Raw genomic sequence first — 21,801 nt, 5'->3', positions numbered from 1 at the left:
TGGAAAAACCCATCAGGTCTGGCAGCATCTGTGGGGAGAGAAAAAGTTAACGTTTCGAGTCCATATGACTCTTCTTCAGAGTGTTATCTGGATTTGGTAACTGCATTGATCAGTCCAGGTATTTTCCTCTGTGCAGTAATATTAATGATTTGTGGACATATTGGTTGTAAATGCACTTGCATATTTATGAAAAGTAACACATTATGGAAAAACTCAGGCCAATAGCATCAAGATAAAGCTGCTTAACTTATTAAGCTACTTTCATCCAGGTGGAAGTGGAAACATCTATTTCAACCTCAAGAAATAAGAAGTCCCTGGGTGTAGCAGGAGGCAAATTGTTGGTTTTGGTAATTGAGCGATACATACGCAAATAAAAGGTAAATGGTTGTTTTTCAGACTGGAATGTGTTCTCCAAGGTTCAGTGTAGGTGCCACTGCAATTTTGATGTATACAAATAATTTTGGAATACAGAGTAAAATTTCAGATTTTGCCGAGGATATCAAACAGTGTGGCAAACAATGAGAGTGATACCAATAGACTGCAACAGGACACCGAATAGCAAAGGGATAGGTAAGAAGCAGATTGAATTTAATACAATGAAGTGTGAAGTGGTGCACTTTGGCAGGAGGGATAAGGAGAGGCAATATGTGCACTTAATGGCACAGTTCTGAAGCATGTACAGGGACTGAAGGACCTGGGATTCATGTACATAGATCTTTGAAGATGATTGGGCATTTTGAGAGAGTACTTAGCAAAGCATGGGGGATCTTAGGCTTCGTAAATAGAGGTATTGTGGTTAAAAGCAGGGAAGTTATGCTGAACCTTATAGCTTTGGTTAGACCACAATCATAGTGTTGCATCTAGTCTGGTCACCACATTTTAGGAAGGATATGAGGGTTCAAGGGATGAGGGCATTTAGTTACAAGGTTAGGTTGGGGAAGCTGGCTTTGTTCTCCTTGGAGCAGAAGAGATTTGATAGAGGTGTAAAAGATTTTAACAGGTGCAGATAAGGTTTCTATGGTCTCCATTTATCTGACCTTACTGCATTTTCCTTGTTGGTTGGTACATATCACTGCTGTGTGACTCAATGGTCAGAAAGACTTGAGTTTGGACAATGATAGCACCAACACTACAAAAAGATCATTCCATGTCGTAAGTTTAGTTCCTTTGTGAGGACAATATGCAGGTCATTATAAAAAGAGAAAATTAAAGAAAGATATGCATTTATGTAGCACTTTTTATGACCCATGGGACATCCCAAAGTGCTTCACAATCAACAAAGAACTTTCAAACTGGAGTCACTGTTTTAATGTCGGAAACCCGGCAGCCAATTTGCTCCCACAAACAGCAATGTGATAATGACCAGATAATCTGATTTTGTGATGTTGATTGAGGGATAAATATTGGCCAGGACACCAGGAATAACTCCCCTGCTATTCTTTGAAATAATGCCATGGGAATTTTTTACGTCCCTTCTGAGAGGGCAGAAAGGATCCCGGTTTAATATCTCATCCAAAAGGTGGCACCTGTGTGTGACAGTGCAGCACTCCTGCACTCGAGGGTCAGCCTTGATTTTTGTGCACAGTCCTGGAGAGGGACTTGAATTCAAAGCCTTATGACTCAGAGGTGAGAATGGTACCCAACTGAGCCATGACTGGCACTTCATCATTGTGCAAGTCAGGAAGTGTACCATACACATTAATGCACATGATACAAAAATGTAGAATGAAAGCAAATACCAACAATAGTACTCAACTGTGCTATAATAATCCAGAGATTTCCCTGTTGATCCACGCAGCCATTTAACTACTAAATAAATCGTCTCATTCCGGTTCCAAGTACAAAACCAGTTGGCGCCAGTCAACCCTGATTACTTTTCTCTTCCTTTTGATTGATATCTTTGCATTGCTACATCCATTTGCAATTGTGTTTGTAGTATTTTTGTTAATTCTATTTGGGAATATCATGCCATATGCCGTGCATTCCAGTGATGGTTAGCTAGTAAAAGCAATTCGTAAGATAAAAGACTAATAAATAATGTAATTCCCCATGCTTACAAAGCACAAGCATTTGACAATTAAAATTGGCAAATTCAGTCATTACTCACAGAATAAAACCCCATCATCTCTGAATTGCAGGATTCTATAGAATCTGTAACTATAAGCTGCAAAACCAGAAAACACAAGGGCAAAATTAACCAGCCTTGAGACTCAAAAATAAATTCCTTCTAGACGAGTAGAAATGCTGAATACATGCACAAAAATAGGTAATGCTATGTAAATTTAATTCTTCGAGAGAGTTGAATTAATATCAGAATACCATTTGACACAGGAAACATTAGGTTCTGTATCATTTTTTAGAAACAACTATTAAGCATTCAAGGAGTTAATATAACATTTGAATAATATTAGGGAGTCTTGCTCGTTAAACCTTCAAGGATGGTAATTTATTGAGCTTTGCTATCTTGGAGTTTCTCCAAGTGAGTACTCCCTCAGGTGGAGGATTTGTGTAGACTACATTAGCGAAAATTGATAATGAATGTACAGAGTTTTCTTGAAGAACCAAATGGCCTTTTCTCACCTCAGTCTCTTCATTTCTAATGCACCAATCTTTCCTTCTGAGGATGGTCCACTTCCTTCTTTCTTCAATGCTTGAAGCTCAGTACTGAAAGCTTAACAATTTGAAAGAAATAAAAAAAATACAGAACTCAATTGTCAATGCCCTCTCAAGAAAAAGATTGGAGGATTCTTTCATACTTTGAAAAAGCAGGTTAGCTTTTATGCCAGTTCAGGAAGAATAAGAAGTTTTATTGCCTCTAAAGAAAAATGTGAAAATACTACATTACAAAGTGATTTTTGCTGCAAACAAAATAATACATGGTATGAACACCACATCAGAAAATATGGTAGTGAGCAATCTATTAAAAGTTACCTTTATTTGAATTTTTTTATCTTAATGCTGAGGGAAAATAATCACAGTGAAGCAAAATGTTGCTAGCTCATTTCAAGGTCACTCTTTGTTTTATTCTTTTTAATTCATTATCTACCATTAACCTTAGCAACAGTTCTTCTCAATAGTCAGAATTGAGCATGTTCATTTTTAATCGGAAAATGGGAATTGCAAATATTTAATCCTACATTCTTGCTGAGATTGCATATAATTTAGTGAAATGATGAGTGAATTCACTGCACAGAAAGTCAACAACCTATACAAAGGACTACCAAAACAAAAACAGAATTACCTGGAAAAACTCAGCAGGTCTGGCAGCATCGGCGGAGAAGAAAAGAGTTGACGTTTCGAGTCCTCATGACCCTTCGACAGAACTTGTTCTAGTTCTGTCGAAGGGTCATGAGGACTCGAAACGTCAACTCTTTTCTTCTCCGCCGATGCTGCCAGACCTGCTGAGTTTTTCCAGGTAATTCTGTTTTTGTTTTGGATTTCCAGCATCCGCAGTTTTTTTGTTTTTATACAAAGGACTAACCTACTTGATCTTGTCCACACCAACTTGGCTGTTGCAGATGCATCTATCTATGACAGTATTGGGAGGAGTGACAACACATGGTTTTTGTGGAAATAAAATTCCATCTTTACAACTGGGGATATCCTCCATCATGTGGCATGACCATTGGGCTAAATGGAATAGATTAAGGACAGATTTAACAGCCCACAACTGAGCAAACTTAAGATGCTACGGATCAGCAGCATCAGGATTGTATTCCACTACAATATGGACCTTATAGACCAGCGTCCCACTCACTCTTCCATTACCATCAAGCCAAATAGCCAAGCCTGATTCAATGAGGAGTTTAGAAGAGCATACTATGAGTGGCACCAGGCATAGCTGAATGAAATGCCAACTTGTTGAAGTTACAACAGAGGACTACATGCATGTTAGACAGCAGAAACAGCTAAATAACCCCACAACAAATGTATTAAGTCAAAGCTCTGCAGCCCTGCTGTATCCAGTTGTGGATAATAATTGACAATTAAGCAATTAGTGGGAGGTGGAGACCCTGTGGACATTTCCATCAGTGATGGCAGAGTCTCGTATGTGAGTGCAATAGACAAGGCTGAAGGGTTCATGGCTACCTTCAGCCAGAAGTGCTGTGTGGATCATACCATAGCCTCCTCTTGAAATTCCCACATAGAGATCAGTGAATTGAGTTTGCTCCATGTGAGACCAAGAAACAGCAGAGTGTACTGGATATGACAAGGCTACAGTTTCTGATGAAACCCTGGTTAAGTTCATTCGTCAGAACTAGCCAATCCCCCGTTCCAGTATTGCTACAACACTAGGATCTGGCCAACAATGCAGAAAATTGCCCAGCTGTGTCCTGTCCAGAAAAATCAGGACATCCAACCCAACCAATTACCATTTAATCAGCCTATCATCAGATATCATTGACAGTGCTATCAAGCGGCACTTAATTACCAATAACTTGCCTACTGATGCTCAGTTTGTGTTCTACAAGGACCATTCAGCTCCAGACCTAATTACAGCCTTGGTCCAAACATGGGCAAAAGAGCTGAATTCCAGAGGTGAGCAACAGTAACTGCCCTTGACTTCAAGGCAGCATTCAACCCAGTGTAGCACCAAGGATCCCTAGTAAAACTGAAATCAATTATGTTAAAGAGGAAAACTCTCCAGTGCCTGGAGTCAGCATATATGAAAATGGTTATGATCATTGGAGCCAATCATCTCAGTCCCATGTCATTGCAACAGTGGTAATTGTATTTTAACTGAGAATTTAATAGGAGGTAGTCATTACTGAGGTTCACTTATGCTCCTATATATAGCCTTTTTTAAAATTAATTCACGGGATGTGGGCTTAGCGAGCTGGGCCAGCATTTATTACCCATCCCTAACTAACCTTGAGAAGTTGGTGGTGAGGTGCATGTTTGTAATGTGTACTTCTGTAGATAAAAGCTTTTAAGTGTATAGATTAAGCTGCAGTTCTATCTTTCACTATCTAGCTATCTGGAATAGAACAAGCAGGAGTTTCTCAGATCAGGGTCCTAAACCCAACTATCTTCAGTTGCGTGATTTTCCCTCCATCATAAGGTCAGAAGTGGGGCTACTCCCTGATAATTATGCAGTGTTCAGCTCCATTCACAATTCCTCAAATAACAAAGCAGTCCATACTTGCATGCAGCAATACCTGCACAACATCCACGTTGCAAGCAATTAATACCTTGAACAAGAGAGAACAAAGTACCTCCTCCCCATGACATTCATTGGCATTAGCATCCCCCTCAATATCCTGGGGTTGCCATTGACCAGAAATTCAACTGCACAAGCTACCTAAATGCCACAGGTACTAGAGCAGGTCAGAAGTTGGGTACCCTGTGGTGAATGGCTCACCACCTGACTCCCCAAAGCCTCTTCACCATCTACAAGGCGCAAGTCAGAATTGTGATGAAATGTGCTCCACTTGCCTTCAACAGAACAATATGTAGATTAGACACCATCCAGGCCAAAGCAGCCCACTTGATGAGCAGCCCATCCACCACCTAAACATCCATTTCCTCCACCAATGATGCACCATGGCTGCAGTGTCTGCTGTCAATGGGATGCACTTCAGCAGCTCAACGAGGCTTCTACATCAACTCTTTCCAAGCCGATATCTTCCACCACTTAGAAGGACAAGGGTAGCAGATGCCTGGAAATACCATCGCCTCCAAGTCCCACATCATTGAGGTTTGGACATATATTACCATTCCTTCAGTGTCATTGCATCAAACACTGGAACTGTGGGGGTACGTCCACCACACAAACTGCAACAGTTCAAGTAAAAGGCTAACCACCTTTTCAAGGGAAACTAAGATTGGCAATAAATGTTGAGCTTGCCAGTGCCACCCAAATCCCAAAATTGATTTTATTCTAAAATTAAGGTAACTTGGTTTTAATTCATATTGAATAAAAATCTTTCATCAGTGAGGCCCTGCTTTTGAAGAATCGTAGAAACTTCAAGGCAAGGATGCATCCTCCAAGAAATTATGCGTACGAGAATTATATTTGTTCATCTTTTAAGACGTAGTTAACTGTAGTGGTACTTGTAATTTTGACATGATTACAAACATGGGGAAGTGTTCTGTAATCATGGGGAAATTATAGGAAATCTGTTGAGCAATTTGCGATGCTATATAAGAGAGTGCCAATAATTATGCTTTAGACTTTTGCTTTTGGCTCTAGTAATCACTTGATTATGCTAAAATTTTGTTTAGTCCCGTCCCATAAAAAAGATTTATGACTTTGTACATGGGCATCCACACAACAGAAGAATGAAATAGTATGACAGTACTATCTGTTGAATGTACCATGAAGGATTAAAGATTACTCATGGAACATGCCAAGTCAGGGGGCTCCACAAATCTTTGAAGAATGAAACTCTTCCATAGTCTTAACAATAATAAAATTCTGCAGCAGCTAGAATGGTGTCCATTTTAAGATATTCAGAAGTAAACTGAAGAACTTTTGAAGAAGATGATAATCCCAATTTATGTTTGGAACTAGCATGAAGTCTGGCACAGTTGAAAATTGTTTCACTGCTGATGCCAGTGTGGCACAGTTGCCTGAAAGGTTCTATTCAAGTGGTGTGTTAATTATTGCCTGATCCGCTTTGTCCAATAAATTAGATTATTCCCTCAACCTGAGTGAGTAAAGAGGCAATTTTCTCTCCCTCACCCCTACCCTTTGTTGAGTGATTGAAGAGATTTTTCTTCTCCCTTTCCGTGTCCTAACTGATTAAAGAGGCTATTCTATCTCCCTTTCTTCCCCCCACACCCCCATGCTGAGTGACTAAGAAAGTTATTTCATTTCCTTTCCTTTTCTCTTAGTGGGTAATGAGAGAAACCCATTTGGAATTACAATACAAACAATTGACAGCATGGTAAGAAATATCATAATCCTATAAATACCAAACATTTTGGCCAATTCAGATGGTGTACCAAGATACATGCATTTCCCTTTCCCTGACATTTTTATTTTTTGTAATGGTTGGGCTTGAAATGATCTGCTTTTGCACTTTTAGGTGTTATTGAATCACCTAGGATATAACATTATAAAGTTTCAAACTCTTAATAGATCTTCGTTAGACTTTAAATTATTATTTCTTCATCAGCCTTTTGATTAAAAAGAAAAAAAAACAAGCTTGCAAGGAAGCATCAGTATGTTCAGCCATGCATCTGTAAAATAGTCCCCATGTAGAAAAAACAGTTGTCTCAATTATTGTGCTAATCACAGTATTTGGTGAGCTAACTATTTAGAGTTTGTATTCACTACACAGCATGAGTATTAGCAGCATTTGATTGAGTTCTCAACAAACTTGATGAGTAACTCCCTTTTAAACATACTAGACTCGCTTCACATTTGAACACCCTGGAACCGTGAAAGGGTCTTGAAAAGACCCTACTTCAGTCTTAGTAGTTCAGTATCAGAACTTTCAGACGTTATTGTATCGGGCTTAACCAACATCCTACGAAATGTTCCTATGGCAAATCTAAATCTATCAAGTTTGAATCATATCTGTATTGCTGGTAATCGGTTCCATATATTTATCACTGTTTAACTGAACAGAATCTTGAATTTACCATCTTATTTTGCCATCTTTGTTTCAAAGCTATGATATACAATTCTAGCTACAACATAGAAAAACTAATCTGATTCCACATTCTGTAAACCCCTCAATCTTAATTACAGACATCAAATCGCACCTTAATCTGGCAGGGAGAACCATCTCAGGGTAGTTAACCTCTTCTGATAGCTCTGTTCTGGAGCTAATCTAGTATGCCTCATTTTTATCGGTGACAATAACTTAATAGCCTTTCTAAAATAGGGCATCTACAATTCCATGTGATACTCCGGAAGTGGTCTCACTGAGGCCAAATGCAATTTTAAAATTATCTCTTTTGATTTATAAGTTATACCCCATGTTACACATTCCAATATTCTGTTTGCTGATATGTAGTTCGAAAAGCAATTGTTTTAGAGACCTGATCACTAAAACACCAATAATCTTTAATAAAAACAGAAAGTGCTGGAAAAACTCAACAGGTCTGGCAGAATCTGTGGAGAGAGAAACAGGGTTAATGTTTCAAGTCCATGTGACTCTTCTTTGGAACTTCTGAAGAAGAGTCATATTGGACTTGAAACGTTAACTCCATTTTTCTCTCCACAGATGCTGCCAGACCTGCTGAGTTTTCCCAGCATTTTCTGTTTTTGTTTCAGATATCCAGCATCCACAGTATTAAAAATCTTGAACTTGCTGCAATACCAAAAGAATATTCGCATTTAGAACATAATCCACGCTTTCCTTTCTTCTGTCTCATCTCTAAGTTTTACAGTTAACCATATTAAATTGTATCTACCATTTCTCTGCCATCAGTCCCATGGATCTAAAAAATATGCAGTTTTTCCAAAATGTATGACAGCCTCAAATGTCTTTCTGAAATCCAGGTGTGCAACATTCATTGCGTTACCTCTATCCATTAGGTACATAATCTCTCAATGAAATTCAGTTAACTAACTATGCATGACACACTCCTAAATCTGAGTTGGCCATGCCTAACTAGCTCTTGTTCTAAGGTGATGTTTTATACTATCCTTCATCATAGCTTCAAATAATTTTGCCATAGTCAAAGTAATGCTTGCATGTCTGTAATTTTATGTTTTGACTAACCCCTTTTTTAAAAAATAAATAAATTTGCTATTTTTCAGTTTTCTTAATATGCTTACGTTTTTATTATCTTGTATATTTTTGAGTGTAACCTACATATGCCAACTCATTTCCTAAAAACATCTTTTATGTTAATATTTATTTATGAGAGCTTGTGGCTGTACTCATTTGATCACTTTAATTTGTTTACTGCGGGCTGGAAGAATACCTAAAATAAGCTTACTCGAACATGTTAATCTCTGTTTGAGATGAGACTGGAGAATGGCCTCTCTGCTGTTCAACTACTTAATAAGCATTAATTGTCAAATCCTTTTTAAATGACAGAGAAAGTTAATATAGTGTGTCTGGCTGTGAGCAGAAAGAAGGAATTCGCTTGTGTGTTTTTTTTCCATCGGGGTTCTGCAAACAAGACCCTTTACAAAATTGACCTGGTCCTGAAATGGGTATTGAGTTTTGATGGGGAGCACTTTAAGGAAATGCTTTTGAATTCAACAGTGAATGACGGCTATAATTTGGCTTCAAAGCAAAGGTGAGACATATAATCATTGTAGGAGTCATGAAAATACTTAAAATTCAATTCATTTAAAGATATCTTGTCAATTAATTCTTTAATGCCAGAATAGGCCTGTTTATCTACACTATGTTTGATATGTCTAAATAACAACAACTTACACTTATATTGCACCTTTAACATAATGAAATGTCCCAAGGTGCTTCACAGGAGCACTATAAAACAAATGACACTGAAACACATAGGAGATATTGGGACAGGGAACCACAAGGTTGGTCAAAGAGGTATGTTTTAAGAAGTGTCTTAAATGAAGGAGGTGAGGCAGAGAGGTGCAGAGGTGTAAGGAGGGAATTCCAGAGCTTTTACTAGGCAGCTGAAGGCACGGCCATCATTGGTGGACCAATTTGGAAAGCACAACATGTCAGTATTAGAAGAACACAGATGTATCAGAGGGTTGTGAGGCTGGAGAAAAAGTCATGAGTTGTGGTTCCTTGGAGGTAAAACTAATTACTAAAAAATCAATATTCTTGGTATTGATTGAAAAGCTGCCCATCAATGTCTGTTCTTATTATATCCAATATGTGTAGTTCTGATCTGTCTTTTTTTTTGCATGGTTAAATGTTGCTGCCATGTGGGTTCTGACTTCATCTATTATATCTCAATATTTTCTGAGGAAATATTGTTCCAATAGACCCTTAGCATAATAGGTTTATTCAGTCATGCCCAGGTTTGGAAAAATCCAGCTAGTGATAATTTAGTGGCTGACTGTGTTAAAAGATAACTATTAGCAAAATTATTAGGCAGAACAAAGCACTTTCCAAAACAAATTATACACAATTGAAATATCATGAAGCATAGCACACAGTAATCTAGATTTCCATGCTGCATAGCTCCAAAGATTTCAGTAGTGTGTGAGGTTTATGATATCTGAATTATTGCACCTGATAGTTCAATAGGAGATCAAAATGTAAAGGAATCATGCACAGAAGTAGGACAGTAACAGGCACAGCAACTGGCAATGGCATCTCATACTAGGTGCATGTATACCTTCCATTATGGCAATAATAGAGGTATGGCAATAATAGAGTTATGGCAATATCAGGAATAAATGAATTGCATTAATAATGCACCTTTTACCAATGTATTTCATGACCAATTAATTATTTTGATGGGTACTAACTGGTATTTTCTTTGGGAAATACCACAGTCTATTTGCGCTCATGTAGATCCCACAAGCTATAATGAGGCAAAAGGCCAGTCAAGTTTTTTGATGCCGTTTGCCAAGGGATAAATGTTGGCTGTCAACCAGGAAATCTCCCCTGCTGTTCTCCAAATAATGCCACAGGAACCTTTATGTATACTTGAACAAGCACACTGGATCTTAATTTAACATCTCATTGGCAAAACAGCACCTCTGACAATGGAGTACTCACCCAGTAATGGTGAAACATCTAGCTAATGTTAATGCTGGAGCTTCTAGGGTAGGGATGGTCTTAACAGGCCTTATTCAGAGGCAAGAGAACTACCACTCAGCCGAGCTGATAGTAATTCTCATGTTGAAGCATTAGAAGGGCCAGTGTGCTGCCTATGCTTTCTCTGAAACTAACATCAAAGACCATTAACACCTCCTGATATCAAATTCTCCAGATAATAATTAGTTGACAGTTGATCTGAGTTATGACAGTTACTTCATAATTGTGAAAGATCCACAACCGAGGAACAATGAGTTATGATGATCCTTTACAGAAGTGAATGCACAATGGAATTTCACTCGTAAGATGCTCTATGGTAAAGTATCCAGTATGCATCTAGGTGAATTCTGGAATGCTGAATGATGTTACTTTCTTCATGTATGCAAATTTTAATATTTTAGTTTCACATGAGTACTGCAAATGTTGGCAGTGATACTAGACAGGGTTAAGAGTTATTACGTTTTTAACGATATAAGAGTGAAAGTGGATATGACTATTCAGCACTCTGAATCTGCTCCTTTCAATACACCCTGTTCGCTGTATATTTTAATTTAAGCTTATGCACTGAGGGAAGTGTGAACATTTCAAGAACAAGAGATTATGAAAAAATTCTTCCTGACCTCAGATGGTAACCAATGGTAAATTCCAAATATCAATCTAACATTACAATCAGTGGAGAATATAAATTCACTTTGGACAATTGTGGAAGATGGGTAATAATGAATCCTCAATATTCTAAGGATGTTGAATTTGTACAACAATATTAAAATTTAAAAGCCCAACTTTCTTCTTCATTTGACTTCAATGGAAAGCCAATGGACTGTCAATTTGTTATCACCAGTTTTGCACTACCCCTGGACACGTTTTATTTTTCAATATGAATTGAAGATTACATTATTTACATTTGATAAAGCTGAAAAAAATTATAGCAAAACAACAGCCATCCACCATATGGATCATGAAAATCCATCTACTCTTTTCAGGCCCAAGGTATAATACTAGTGTTCAAATCAAAAATCTATGTTGCTTTAAATCCCGCCCTTCATCCAATGGTATGTAAAACAGTAAGTAGGTGACTAGGCCATGTCAACTATGTCTCAATTGGTAGCACACTTGATTCTGAGTTCAAGTTCTATTCCAGAACTTGAGCACAAAACTCTAGGCCGCCATTCCAGCACTGCACTGAGGAAGTGATGCGCCCTCAGAACCGCTGACTTTCAGAGGAGGCATTAAACTATGGTCCTGTCTGCTCCCTCAGGTGGGTGTAAAAATTCCCATGGCACATCTGTCCCTACTTCCCTTTTCTATTTACGCTATCAGTTCACAACATGAATCCTTGTTACAGTGTAACTTCAATCTAACCCAATTTAAATAGAATATACGTCCTCACACACCTAAAATTAACCCTTCATCTGCCAGGAATTCAGACAAAATACAAAATGCATATAAAAAGGAATTCATAACACACACACAGTATAAAAATACAAACAGTTAAAAAGATTTACTTATCCTACAGTAATCTGTGAATATCTGTAGAAATGACACCATGGAATGAATATATATGCATGCAGCACTAACTTTGTTTAGAATAATTAGCCAAATATTGGCATTTAATTTCTGCAAAAAATATGGTTTAAGGCCCCTTCCCAGGGCAGAGGTGGCATTTTAATAAAAGAAACATATGTTAACAGAATGGCACTACAGCTGAACTACTGGATGGTTGTGTCATGCTGTGTACTATTGACCATAGTTGTAAACTTCGAGGAACTGACTGTTTCAGGGTAAAAGGAACTGTCTTCTTCTTTGTGCATAGAATCAATAAGGTCTGTGGAAAGCCAGTTTGCTACATCTGCTTCCTTTATTTTGTTTACAATAGGTTTCATTCTTTGATCCCAAACCCTATTGATGTCTAAGCAAGTAAACTTCAAAGAACTTTCAGCAAACACAGAGATATTTCATGGCACAATGTAACTATTTGATAGCCACAGTTTACCTGCTGCTATAGAATGCTGCTCCTGTGCATACAGTGAAGATGTTTATCAGATCATTGCAATCACTTTTGGATTGTGGGAATCATATAATTTTTCTCTTTTTTTGTTTTTCTTTCTAGGGAAGCAACGTAGTGGAAGATCAGGATTTGTTGGAAATAGGCATCCTTAACTCTTCACATAGACAACGAATCCTCCAGGCAGTTCGTGGCCTACCTCGGGTAAGTCATGGTATGATGTCTACGAGGGGAAAACTTCCTGAAATTACATTAAATCATGTGGAGAACTAATTCAGATTGGAAATATCCAATTAATTTGAGTTTTGTGTTCTCATGTTCATTACACAGCTTGTGTGAAATCTCCCACCTCTGTGATCTTGACCAGGTAGAACATATATAAGCATTTTGCTCTACTTCATTCAGTGAGAACTACCTTTTCCATTATACCAACTCCATAACAAGCACAGAGAGAAATTATTCAAGTCCTGTGCTAAGTTATCCAGTCACTTTTTTGTGGAAATGGAATTACAAATGACTAGATTAGGCATGACTAGTTTATTCTGTTTTTTTTAGTTTTGTTTCAGTAAGGGGTATAATTGATAATTACAAAAAACTGCGGATGCTGGAAATCCAAAACAAAAACAGAATTACCTGGAAAAACTCAGCAGGTCTGGCAGCATTGGCGGAGAAGAAAAGAGTTGACGTTTCGAGTCCTCATGACCCTTCAACAGAACTGATTTGTCTTTACAATGAGAGGGGTGAAATATAAGCTGGTTTAAGGTTGGGGGGGGCGCTGGGAGAGAAGTGGAGGGGGGGTGTTGGGGGTGTTGTTGTAGGGACAAGCAAGCAGTGATAGGAGCAGATCATCAAAAGATGTCACAGACAAAGCAACAAAAAAACAGAGCTGTTGAAGTTGATATTATCTAAACGAATGTGCTAATTAAGAATGGATGGTAGGGCACTCAAGGTATAGCTCTAGTGGGGGTGGGGGGGGGCATAAAAGATTTAAAAATAATGGAAATAGGTGGGAAAAGAAAAAGCTATATAAATTATTGGAAAACACAAAAGGAAGGGGGAAGAAACAGAAAGGGGGTGGGGATGGAGGAGGGAGCTCAAGACCTAAAGTTGTTGAATTCAATATTCAGTCCAGAAGGCTGTAAAGTGCCTAGTCGGAAGATGAGGTGCTGTTCCTCCAGTTTGCGTTGGGCTTCACTGGAACAATGCAGCAAGCCAAGGACAGACATGTGGGCAAGAGAGCAGGGTGGAGTGTTAAAATGGCAAGTGACAGGGAGGTTTGGGTCGTTCTTGCGGACAGATAATTCATTGTTCTAATGTGTTGTTTTAAAAATGTATGTACTATATGTAAATATTAAAACTGTGTATGACTTGAACCAATTCATTTAACAATGAATCAGTTCAATTTGAGATGCAAATCTATCTAAATGCATTTGTGCTGTATAATTAGGAGATACAAGTCATTTAATATCCTCTGTCAAGAGGTACATATATAAATTATTAATGGACAGTTCTTCGCTCATGTTAAATCACTTCTTGGCAGCAGTGGTTATAGGCACTGGTAACAGTCAGCAATCCAGGAATGAGTTTATATGAAGTAGTGTGAAACCAAAATAATTACAAATGCGTTAATGGCCAGCTTAGATCAAATAAGCTGGCTCAAAGAACTTACGACAAGTTTTAACATGATGACAGATGGTAAAACTTATTAAATTATGACAAGGAAATGAGCTATCGTAAATAAATTTAGGATAAGCTCCCAATAATGTCTATTCTGTTTCATTGAGTGATATTTCCTCAAGTCACACCATTTTCCTTATGACAGTAAAAGTGCCAACCTTTTTAGAATGGTTACAGTACAGAAAGACCTGTCATGTCCATGTTGGTTCTCTGCTAGTCTCACTTGCCTCATAGCTTTAGTTAGTTTAAATTATACTCCGAAATCCTTTTTAATAGATACTAGAGTGATCCTACCTAAATGTTGCACTGATCAGTTCTGTGATGCAAATGATCAATTTCTACACTTTTAGGATTTGATTGTATAAAAAGTTAGTCTTTAAAATCAATTGTTAGTCAATCAACAACATTTTTTCTGATTGTTCCATCTCCAGATTGGATGGTGACAGAAGTAGATGAGAGAAAATGGGGGAAAGGGAAAAAGGCAAAATGTGGAGACAATTGAATAAAAAGTAACAGCGTTTAATCATCTGAAATATTATTTCAAGTGTTTAATTTGTAATGTCAGATTGATAATGCAGTAATAAACTATCCCAAAATACACATATATATGTGTGTTTAGATGTTGGTATTTGAGACACTATCACGGCTTCTAAGGTTGAAAAAAAGAGTTTGAAATATTCTGGCCCTGGTAGTCCATCATTTCAACACTCCTCTGGCAATTTAAAAGTTAATATGGTTCACAAAATAAATACAAGATAGACATTCCACTTACTTCTTACAGTAATATTTTTATAAAGGACTAGTAATGAGCAGATGATTCTTCAACTGTAATGACTAGGTTAAATGTATTAAAAACAAAAAAACTGCAGATGCTGGAAATCCAAAACAAAATCCTCTACATTGGAGAGACCAAACGTAAACTGGGCGACCGCTTTGCAGAACACCTGTGGTCTGTCCGCAAGAATGACCCAAACCTCCCTGTCGCTTGCCATTTTAACACTCCACCCTGCTCTCTTGCCCACATGTCTGTCCTTGGCTTGCTGCATTGTTCCAGTAAAGCCCAACGCAAACTGGAGGAACAACACCTCATCTTCCGACTAGGCACTTTACAGCCTTCCGGACTGAATATTGAATTCAACAACTTTAGGTCTTGAGCTCCCTCCCCCATCCCCACCCCCTTTCTGTTTCCCCCTTCCTTTTTTTTCCCCAATAAATTATATAGATTTTTCTTTTCCCACCTATTTCCATTATTTTTAAATATTTTAAAATCTTTTATGCTCTCCCCACCCCCACTAGAGCTATACCTTGAGTGCCCTACCATCCATTCTTAATTAGCACATTCGTTAAGATAATATCACCAACTTTAACACCTATGTGTTCTTTTGTTCTATTGTTGTTGACATCTTTTGATGATCTGCTTCTATCACTGCTTGTTTGTCCCTACAACCACACCAACCCCCTCCACTTCTCTCTCTCTCTCTCTGCACCCCCCCCCCCCCCCACACACACCTTAAACCAGCTTATATTTCAACTCTTTCTTGGACTCGAACTCAAGTTCTGTCGAAGGGTCATGAGGACTCGAAACGTCAACTCTTTTCTTCTCCACCGATGCTGCCAGACCTGCTGAGTTTTTCCAGGTTAAATGTATTGCCTGATAAAACAGTGGTGACATTTAATTCTGAATGTAAATTGAATTCATCAGCTGATATTTTTCATATAATCTATACTGTAGAGAGACATCCAAAAGCATAGTTAGGCGACTTAGGAACATACGAACATGGAGCTGGAGTAAGCCACTTGGCCCTCAAGCCTGCTTTGCCATTCAATAAGATAATGATTGTAACCTCCTGCCTATCCCCGATAACTTTTCACCCCCTTGTTAATCAAGAAGCTATCCAACTCTGCCTTAAAATTATTCAAAGACTCTGCTTCCACTGCCTTTTAAGGAAGAGGGTTCCTAAGACTCACGACCCTCTGAGAGAAAAAATTTCTCCTTATCTCTGTCTTAAATGAGCGACCCCTTATTTTTAAACCATGACCCCTAGTTCTAGATTCTCCCACAAGAGGAGACATCCTCTCCACATCCACCCTGTCAAGACCCCTCAGGATCTTAAAGGTTTCAACTAAGTCACCTCTTACTCATCTAAACTCCAGTGGATATGAGCCCAACCTGTCCAACCTTTCCTCATAAGGCATTGTGCCCAACTATATTATCAGAATGTATATGGAAAGTGTTCTAAACCCAACTGTACTGGAGTGTACAGCACCATCAAATTTTAAAATCTATCAACTGCGCTCCCTACAAAATATTTGTAGATAATGATTAATTCTGTCACAATGTTTAATAGGAATTTTAATATGTTCTGTGATGCTGTAGTAACTGCATGATTAGCTGCCATGTCTAGATATAGCAAATGTTATTTAGTGGAAAATCATAAGCTATAATAAGTGACATTATTAGAATGTAGATATTCTGCAGGGGTCCACCAAACAGCTATAATCTTAACATGCTGATTTTTCTAATCTTTTGGAATTAATCAAATTTGCCAGTACATAGAGCAGGATCCCATCACAAGGTCCCATGAAAAATAACAAGCCCTCCGTGCATAATTCTAAGCATCTTTTACATATATGTTTTTCTTCCTCATTTCAGGTTAAAGTTATTGGATATGATACGAACAGTCCAACATCTGTAGCCGACTGGTTAGATTCTTTAGAGCTGAATGATTACATCAAGACCTTTCTGGCAAATGGTTATACATCAATGGATCTCGTGAAAAAGCTGTGGGAAATTGAACTCATTAATGTAAGTTCATGATTTGTGTGATGCCTTGAAAATAAACGATTAGTGCTGAAGAGATTTAAATTCTGAAGGGTTGTGCTTTAACAGAACCTCATGGCTCACTGAGGAAGTTGAAATGAGATAGCAAAGTAAGCCTGTATAAATCACTTGTCTTGAATGCACCTTATCTCTATGCAGTGTCAGTCTTGGTTGCCGTTATGCTCGAATTAGATGAACTCATCAACTTCTACTGCTACACGTTTGCCTTCACCCTGTGCTTAAAATTGTCACGTTATTTAGGAGTTTATTTTCTGGAATTGCCGAAGTTTCTGCTGAGAAATTATTAATCAGATCTTGTCATAGATGGTATAAGTTCAGACATGGGGAAATTGTATTGTTAGCCCATGTGGGAAACATGCAGATTTTTTGTATTTTCATCTCTTTTAAGTCACTGGTATTTTTTTGTATTCTTTTTCAGTTTAGGGATGTAAAGAAAATTATTTTTTTATATACAGCATCTTTTGTAAAAAGTATTTGCTATTGTGAGACCTTTCAGTAGTCAGAATTATTAGAAACTTTATGACAGTATTGCTTCCACAAAACTCACCTCTAATTGGAATTTTTCAGTACATCTCAGTTTATTATTATAATTGTATAACAGTATCAAAATGCTTAAATTAGTTTTGCATTTGCATTAAAAGTTAAACAGTCCCTTAGGCAGAATTTTATGCCTTTTCTTTAATTAAACAATAAGGAGGTACAAGTTGGCCTGTCCATCACTAAAGAGTGCCCCCTTTAAAGTGGTGTAAAACAGAGGAAATTTGTAAGTTAAATAATATTATTGCTCTGGACACTCCAGTCCCTGCCTCAGATATACTTGTGGGCACCATATGCTGCTTCTCCATGGCCACCCAGGTGTAGATGTGGCGATGGAAGGGAGACAGACAGGCAACCAGAGCAACTGCATCCACGGGTCACATCCAACCTGGATCTGTGGACAGCCACCTTGACCAGACCCATGAGAAAGTCCTCAGAATTGTCTGTTCCCAGTCCCCACCCCAGGTGGGCAAAGATCTAGAGTGTGGGATTAAAGTGGAGCCAGGAGTTGAAGAGTTACCAGATAGGGGCTGCAGCCCCCTGCATTTGTTGTTAATGTGAGACACTGACTCACACAGGCCACTAAAAGCCATTGGCCACCACTGGGTCCATGATATGGCTTAAAAACTTGTTTCATGGAACTGCTTGATGCAAGACTCCCTAGATTCCCAGTTGTGCTAGGAAAGTGCCCCTGGGTACTGAGCCCTCATTAAGGGTCCAGGAATCAGTTCAGATAGGATCACTCCACAAACTTGAGTTTTCGCAATGCATACAGTGAAGTCAGAGCTGGGTTTAGCATGTAGCATCAGGATGGCGAGGCGGCGAGCTGGGTGTGGCGTTAGGACATTCAGGCTGCCAAAACCTCTGGAGCCATCCCGCCATTCAATAGGTCCCCAACTCTGGTCACCTTGGCAGCCACGGCCCCTCCTGTCTGCCAGCCATGTGCACCTAAAGTTGGCCACGCTGAGCTGTGGTTTCCTAAGCAGCAGTTCCCTCAGAATGTCTGTCGTTCTAAGTAAAGGAAAGCTCTGACAGGAAGCAACCATATTCCAGACCCTGGTTAGATTCCAGAGAAAGACAGGCAGCTCCTGCAAGACTGCATGAAATATGCCGTGCAAATTAACAAATGGGAGCTGTATATAACTTCAGACCATGTATCTGACAGAGGAAAACATCGTCAGTTCATGCCATCCAGCACGATGCTTGACACACAGACATCTTTGCAGGCTCTAAAGGTAGAATGCACATCAGCTGCACTCTCTAAATGGGAGACCCAGAGCCAGAAGAAATTGATAAGCTTCCTCTGAATCTTGGTAAGAAACTTGAGCAGGGATTAAAGTGACCAACAGTACCATAGCATAGCAGTCACCAGTTGGTTTATGACGAGCACTCAACCCACTTAAGATAGCACTTGGAGCAGTTCTTACCCTTAGATAAACGGTGACTTACACCGGCCAGGCTTCTTCAGCTGCCTAAGGTAGATTTCCAGGTACAGGAGGTAAGCGGTGCTCCAAGCAAAAAGCTAGAGTTCATCTGGGACGCGAGTCCATCTCCCATTAAGCAACCAGATATCCAGAACATTCATCTCAGCCAATCCTAGTGGAGGATCAAGCAGAGTAAACTCACTGGCACTCCTGGATCCTTCACATGCCAGTGGGATCCATGACCCATGTGAAGCACATTATTGCATACGCTAAGAGGACAACCTTCACATCTGATTGCACAGAGCCATTCTGGCAACCCTTCATACAAGACGCTTCATGTCAATGGTGTATAGTTGCCCAGACATGAGGATTCCCTGACACACTCCTCTCCCAAAATTAAGGATGGGGATGTCAAAGATCCAGTCACTTTTATCAGACACCATATGGCAATGTACAGATGTCGGATCTGGGCAACAAAATGTGGCCCGGACCCAGAAGCTCACGGAGTCCGGAATAAGTATTCAGGATTCCCTCTGTCAAATGCCTACCCTGATTAGGGAAATGATGGTGCTTGACAGAGCAGCCCTCTGGGAATGGTGGATCAGTTACAGGACCAGAGGCATGTGGTTGTGGTTGATCCAGCCGAGGACTATGTCGGACTGGACAGGGTGGATCATGCCAGCCAGTGTGATACGAAGTTGAGCACAGAATGCTTAAGCAAAGGTACTTGGAGCGCATGTTTGAAGTTATAAAATGAGCATTCTGCTTGAATGCGCGAGATGTTTTGTGATGACACGATAACCAAATAGTGATGATATTAAATCCAAAGGGATCAAATGAGACACGAGAAACGTTCAATCCCTGGAGGTGGCACAAAGAGAAACAAGCCACAAGACTGATCCCTAGAGTCTTCAGTGTTGCTAGCTTACCTAGTATCCCTAAGAGAGGTAGAGGAAAGGGAAAAGAAGACAAATGACACAGGAGTTTAGTGAGGTGGATAAGATATTAAGCGATCTGGGGAAGGTAAATGCAAGCACTACTACAGTATGAGCCATGAAAATGAAATAAGGAAACAAGAGGTTTAGATGGTAGAAGATACGTTTTAACACTGATGCCAGGACATTCTTTCACAAAAACTGATTAACACACTTGGAATGAACTTCTGATAAGGCAGTGAAAGCACATGCCTTAGAGTCAATTTAAAGATAATTGAATGTTGTGATGTTGGACCTAAGCTTTTCTAGATGGAAGGGCTAAGATAGACCAAAGAGCCACCCTATTTATATTTGTTTTGTGATCTAATGAAAATTGGCAGGTTGTTAGGCATATGCAGAATTTCTTTATTTTGAATAAAAATTTGGATTTGCAACTTTATGCTTTTTTGAATAGTTGTTGGTGAGAAGCAAAACTGGCTGGTTCTGTAAATTCTGGCTATATGCCTCCACTATATCTCATTTTATGTATTGCTTGGTCTTATTGCACATTATATAATAGTAGAATAGAATGCTTCGGTATCAAAATGTGCCTGCCTCAAAATAAGTGGTAATTGAAGTAGAACTGATCATCCTAGGGGGTAATTTTCACCTTCAATGCTTGGGTGGTACACTGGCAAAACATATTGCCTGTTGACCTATTATAGAGCCACATGATTTTCATTTCCATTGATTTATTTTGCTGTGTTTTGCAGTGGACTAAATATACCCTGTGTGCATGACACAGAAGATGTTCATATTTTAAATTAATAAAGAATCTTGGGGGAAATTTGTTCACTCAGACTTGCGCTGGTTCCCCTGGGGCAGGCAGCACTGCGGGCCCACACAGCATCCTTCATCAATATCATTGAGGAACTCTGAGTGAGCTGCTGCCTGTCCCCGGGTTATTGAGCTAACTCTGCATGGCGTCACTTGAAGCAAACAAATTTTCCCCCCCGATGTGTCATAACTTCAAGTATACCGGAAAATATGAATGAACTTGATCTCCAAAGGAGACTTCTGTTTTATCATTTTTCAACTGTCAACCAGGAATAATGCGTCAAAAAAGATATAAACTTGCCAAAATTATTTTGGCTATTTCTCTAAGCAGTTCTGACTGAGATGAACATCCTGCCTGTGGTAACGATTCCATTGTTAACAAGTTTAAATATGAGGCATCCTTCATTGGTGTTTGTAAATCCAGACTAACAACAAATTGAATGGTGTTTACCAAATGTATAGTTGAATATGCAGCATATTCAGTTTATGTGAGACTAATGTCTTGCATTAACATAGTACTATCTAGTACTATCTTATTTGAGCACTTGGTGGTGCAGTTGCCCAAGTAACTGAGAGACTAATAGGAAGTAAATTGATTGGTTCAGTGAAGTGAAATAATGGAGTCATTTTGGGTACAGAAGGATGTAATTTGTGATCAATACTAGAGAGAGAAAATGATCATATGTGCAATTTTAGTTCTTAAAGTTCTATACTGTCTTTTCACTGGGGATTACATTCAATTTATATTCAGGTGATTTAAGCTGAATTTACACACATTTCTGTCCCAACCATTTTCATGTGTCAGATCATATCAAATTATTAGTCGAGTACATGGGCTATTTCTTTTTCTCAGAACAGAAAGTGGCATTAGCCTGGGGCTGCTGGAAGAGAGCCTGTGCTTTGGCCA

General features: G+C 38.9%; 1 protein-coding gene across 15 annotated transcripts in view; it reads left to right on the top strand.

Annotated features, from left to right (window-relative positions):
• Positions 1 to 21,801, top strand: part of anks1b (ankyrin repeat and sterile alpha motif domain containing 1B) — an 865,501-nt gene that overhangs the window by 779,822 nt on the left and 63,878 nt on the right. For all 15 annotated transcript variants that reach the window (XM_041202975.1, XM_041202978.1, XM_041202973.1 and 12 more), the window contains 2 exons: positions 12,769 to 12,867; positions 16,994 to 17,146. In XM_041202975.1, the coding sequence (XP_041058909.1) occupies positions 12,769 to 12,867; positions 16,994 to 17,146 (252 nt within the window). The remainder of the gene's footprint in view (positions 1 to 12,768; positions 12,868 to 16,993; positions 17,147 to 21,801) is intronic.

Source organism: Carcharodon carcharias, chromosome 13 (genome assembly GCF_017639515.1).
Source record: "Carcharodon carcharias isolate sCarCar2 chromosome 13, sCarCar2.pri, whole genome shotgun sequence".
NCBI lineage: Eukaryota > Metazoa > Chordata > Chondrichthyes > Lamniformes > Lamnidae > Carcharodon > Carcharodon carcharias.
This window is presented reverse-complemented; position numbering and strand designations above follow the sequence as displayed.